A 4,217-nucleotide genomic window follows, 5' to 3' on the forward strand; every position below is an offset into this window, starting at 1 on the left:
CAACCCCATCACATCCCTTTAGAGCCCCCACAACCCCATCACATCCCCCTTTAAAGCCCTTAACCCCATCAGATCCCTTTAGAGCCCCCATCATATCCCCCCTTTAGAGCCCTCACATCCCTTTAGAGCCCCCTTAACCCCATCACATCCCCCTTTAGAGCCCCCACAACCCCCCAGCCCAGCAGCCTCCATTTAGATCCATCATGGCTCCACCCCACACCTTCTTGATGTTGTAGATCCGGACGAGGACCCCCCGGCCCCTCTCATTGAGGATGCTCAGCTTCTCAGCAAACTTGTTCTGATAGACGGAGGGCAGCGACATGGCGGCAGCGTTATGGGGTGGGATATGGGGACACCCCCTTGTCCCTGATCTGCCCCACACCCACAGCACCAACTTCCCCTTCCTCGGCTTCCTGGGTTGTGGTCACGGCCACGTGATGCTGTAGGGTGACGTTGACGCTATGGGGTGCCGCCATCATCCTGCCCATATTACACTGCTCATAGGTCCATATGACAACATCCAAAGCCATATAGCACCATTCAGGACCCATATGAGAGTGTTCAGGATCATGTAACATCACACAGAGACACGTATTGGCCCTCAAGGCCCATATAAGTCCTTGCAACAAGGAAAACACCACACAGGATCCTATAAGACCCTCCAGGGCCCATATTACACTACATAGGGCCCCATATCACGACATAGGGCCCATATCATGACATATAGGGCCCATATCACGACATACAGGGCCCATATCACGATATATAGGGCCCACATTACACCACATAGGGCCCCATAACACCACATAGGACCCACATTACACCACATAGGGCCCCATAACACCACATAGGGCTCACATAACATCACATAGGGCCCATATTATACCACATAGGGCCCTATAGCACCACATAGGGCCCATGTTATACCACACAGGGCCCATATTACACCACACAGGGCCATATTACACCCTCCAGATCCCATATTATACCACATAGGGCCCACATTACACCACATAGGGCCCCATAACACCACATAGGGCCCACATTACACCACATAGGGCCCCATAACATCACATAGGGCTCACATAACATCACATAGGGCCCACATTACACCACATAGGGCCCACATTACACTACATAGGGCCCTATAACACCACATAGGGCCCATATTATACCACATAGGGCCCACATTACACCACATAGGGCCCCATAACACCACATAGGGCCCATATTACACCACATAGGGCCCACATTACACTACATGGGACCCCATAACATCACATAGGACCCCCCTTACACCACATAGGACCCATATTACACCCTCCAGGTCCAATATTATACCACATAGGGCCCACATTACACTACATAGGGCCCCATAACTCCACATAGGGCCCATATTACACCATATAGGGCCCACATTACCCCACACAGGGCCCCATAACACAGCCTAGAGCCTATAAAACCCCACCTAGGACTATATAACGCCCTTCAGGCCCACATTACACCCTATAGATTCACAGAACACCCTCCATTGCCTACACAGCACTACTCAGAACCCTATAATCCCTAAAAACCCTAAAACGACCCCAAAACGCCTCGGCGGAAGTTAGGCCGCGTTGCCATGGCGATGAGTGGGGCCGTTCGGTGGCCGGTAGGAGCTCGCGGAGCCTGACGAGTTTAAGATGGACCCGGAGGCGCTCGTCCAGTGTCCGTACGACAAAGCGCATCAGATCCGGGTGTCCCGGCTGCCGTATCACCTCGTCAAGTGCCAGCGGGTGAGCGGGGGGCCGAGAGGCTGTGTAGGCCCGTGTAGGCCCCTGTAGGCCCGTGTAGGCCTGTGTAGGTCTGTGTAGGCCCGTGTAGGCCTTTGTAGGCCCGTGTAGGTACGTGTAGAAACGTGTAGACCCGTGTAGGACCGTGTAGGTACGTGTAGAAACGTGTAGACCCGTGTAGGACCGTGTAGGTACGTGTAGAAACGTGTAGGCCCGTGTAGGTCTGTGTAGGTCTGTGTAAGCCTGTGTAGGTCCGTGTAGGTCTGTAGGTCTTTGTAGGTCCGTGTAGGCCCGTGTAGGTCTGTGTAGGCCCGTGTAGGCCCTGGTAGGCCCGTGTAGGCCTGTATAGGCCCATGTAGGCCCGTGTAGGTCTGTGTAAGCCTGTGTAGGCCCGTGTAGGTCTTTGTAGGTTCATGTAGGCCCGTGTAGGTACGTGTAGAAACGTGTAGGCCCATGTAGGTCTGTGTAGGCCTGTGTAGGCCCGTGTAGGTCTTTGTAGGCCCTTATAGGCCCGTGTAGGTTTGTGTAGGTCCATGTAGGCCCGTGTAGGTATGTGTAGTAACGTGTAGGCCCTTGTAGGTCTGTGTAGGTCTGTGTAAGCCTGTGTAGGTCCGTGTAGGTCTGTAGGCCTGTGTAGGCCCGTGTAGGTACGTGTAGAAATGTGTAGGCCTATGTAGGTCTGTGCAGGCCCGTGTAGATCTGTGTAGGTCTGTGTAGGCCCGTGTAGGTCTGTGTAGGTCTGTGTAGGTCTATGTAGGCCCGTGTAGGCCTTTGTAGGCCCTTGTAGACCCGTGTAGGTCCGTGTAGGCCTGTGTAGGTACATGTAGAAGCGTGTAGGCCCGTGTAGGTCTGTGCAAGCCTGTGTAAGTTTATGTAGATCCATGTAGGCCCATGTAGGTCTGTGTAGGTCCATGTAGACCCGTGGAGGTCCGTGTAGGCCCGTGTAGGTACGTGTAGAAACGTGTAGGCCTGTGTAGGTCTGTGTAGGCCTGTGTAGGTACGTGTAGAAATGTGTAGGCCCATGTAGGTCTGTGTAGGTCTGTGTAGGCCCGTGTAGGCCCATGTAGACCCTTGTAGGCCCGTGTAGGCCCATGTAGACCCGTGTAGGTCTGTGTTGACCCATGTAGGCCTGTGTAGGCTGGGCCCACCGGACCTACAGGCCTCCCTTCACTCTCAGCGCCTCCTCCTCCTTCTCTCCCCATAGAACAACCCGCAGGTAGCTCGCACCTTGGAGGTCTGCCCCTTTAACGCCAGGCACAGGCTGCCCCGGGCCGAGCTTCAGAGACACATCGCCTGCTGCCCCGACCAGCGGCAGCTCTTTGACTGCCACGGTACGAGACCACCCGGCCCCCAGCCGCCCCTCAGACCCCCCCTCACTCATATACACACACACACGTCCTTATTGTGCTCTCTGTGCCCTCAGTGTTATCTATGTGCGCCCGTGACCCAACAAAGCAGCCCAAGGTCCCCGTGGCCTGGCAGGCCCCACCGTGCCAAGAGGACTGGGAGGCAGGTGAGTGTCCATAGGGTGCCCCCCCACCCCACTGTGACCCCCATCAAGGCTGGCACGGCTCTGTCTCCATTTGCAGAGGTGGATGAGCTGGAGGAAGCTGCGCCGTTTATCCTTAACACCACAGCGGGTGACCTGCCCCTCCAAGGTGACAGGTAGGAACATGAGGGGCTCAGGGTGCCCCCCATCACCTGCTGCCCACCCTGACGCCCCTCATCGTGCCCCCCTTTCCCCCCCAGCACCGCTCTGACTGCGCCCCCAAAGTGGAGCCGAGATGTGGGTCGAGCTGCAGCAATAACAACAGGATATTTTATGGAGGGGCAGGACCAGCAGGAGAAGAACAGAGCAAAGAAGATGGTGGCACAACCCAGGTGGTGCCCAAATCCCCTTTAGGACCACAAGAAAAGCAAAGGCGGCACCTTTGCTCGGTATCTGCAGCGGGGAACGTTTGTAGCAATAGGTTTTAAAAACGTTTTGCAAATACGTGGCTTGTGAGTGTCATTGGGGGGGGGATGAAGGGGGGAGGAACTGCTTTGTATTGCTGATAGGGGGCAGCAGCAAAATGGGAACCGTGGTGGGTGGGGAAAGGGGGGTCCAGTAGGATGAGAGCTGATGGATGGGGATAAAGAGGATCCTGTGGTGTGAGCTTGTTATGGGTCCGGCTTCTTATGGGTCCAGCTTGTTGTGGGTCCAGCTTGTTGTGGGTCCAGCTTGTTGTGGGTCCAGCTTGTCCTTTGTCCCCTCACTGCTTGGCTGTGCTCTCAGCATGTTCCCTGCATTCTCCAGCTTGTGGCACAATCATTATGGGGTGGGGAGGTGGCAGCAGTTGCATTTTGGGGCCTGTCCGTGTCTCTATAACCCACATTATATCCCCATGGCCAGCCTGTGTTCCAGCACTGCCCCATAGAATCCCTGTGTCCCCATGTGTCTCCATA

At 55.3% G+C, this 4,217-nt stretch overlaps 2 protein-coding genes across 3 annotated transcripts in view; one reads left to right on the plus strand and one right to left on the minus strand.

Annotated features, from left to right (window-relative positions):
- The window catches only part of NCKAP1L (NCK associated protein 1 like), a 13,885-nt gene extending 13,177 nt beyond the window's left edge, over positions 1-708 (minus strand). Inside the window, 1 exon segment of the mRNA XM_015886876.2 lies at positions 221-708. Within this exon segment, the coding sequence (XP_015742362.1) occupies positions 221-322 (102 nt within the window). The 5' untranslated portion in view covers positions 323-708.
- Positions 709-1,206: 498 nt separating this feature from the next.
- GTSF1 (gametocyte specific factor 1) overlaps positions 1,207-4,217 on the plus strand; it is a 3,865-nt gene continuing 854 nt past the window's right edge. For both annotated transcript variants that reach the window (XR_004305479.1, XM_032441094.1), the window contains exons 1-5: positions 1,207-1,775; positions 2,977-3,103; positions 3,196-3,285; positions 3,362-3,437; positions 3,522-3,710. Coding sequence is in view for 1 of the 2 variants with exons in the window: in XM_032441094.1 (XP_032296985.1) it covers positions 1,683-1,775; positions 2,977-3,103; positions 3,196-3,285; positions 3,362-3,437; positions 3,522-3,675 (540 nt within the window). In the remaining variant the exon portion in view is untranslated. The remainder of the gene's footprint in view (positions 1,776-2,976; positions 3,104-3,195; positions 3,286-3,361; positions 3,438-3,521; positions 3,711-4,217) is intronic.

The sequence above is a fragment of the Coturnix japonica genome, linkage group LGE22C19W28_E50C23 (genome assembly GCF_001577835.2).
Source record: "Coturnix japonica isolate 7356 linkage group LGE22C19W28_E50C23, Coturnix japonica 2.1, whole genome shotgun sequence".
NCBI classification, from domain to species: domain Eukaryota; kingdom Metazoa; phylum Chordata; class Aves; order Galliformes; family Phasianidae; genus Coturnix; species Coturnix japonica.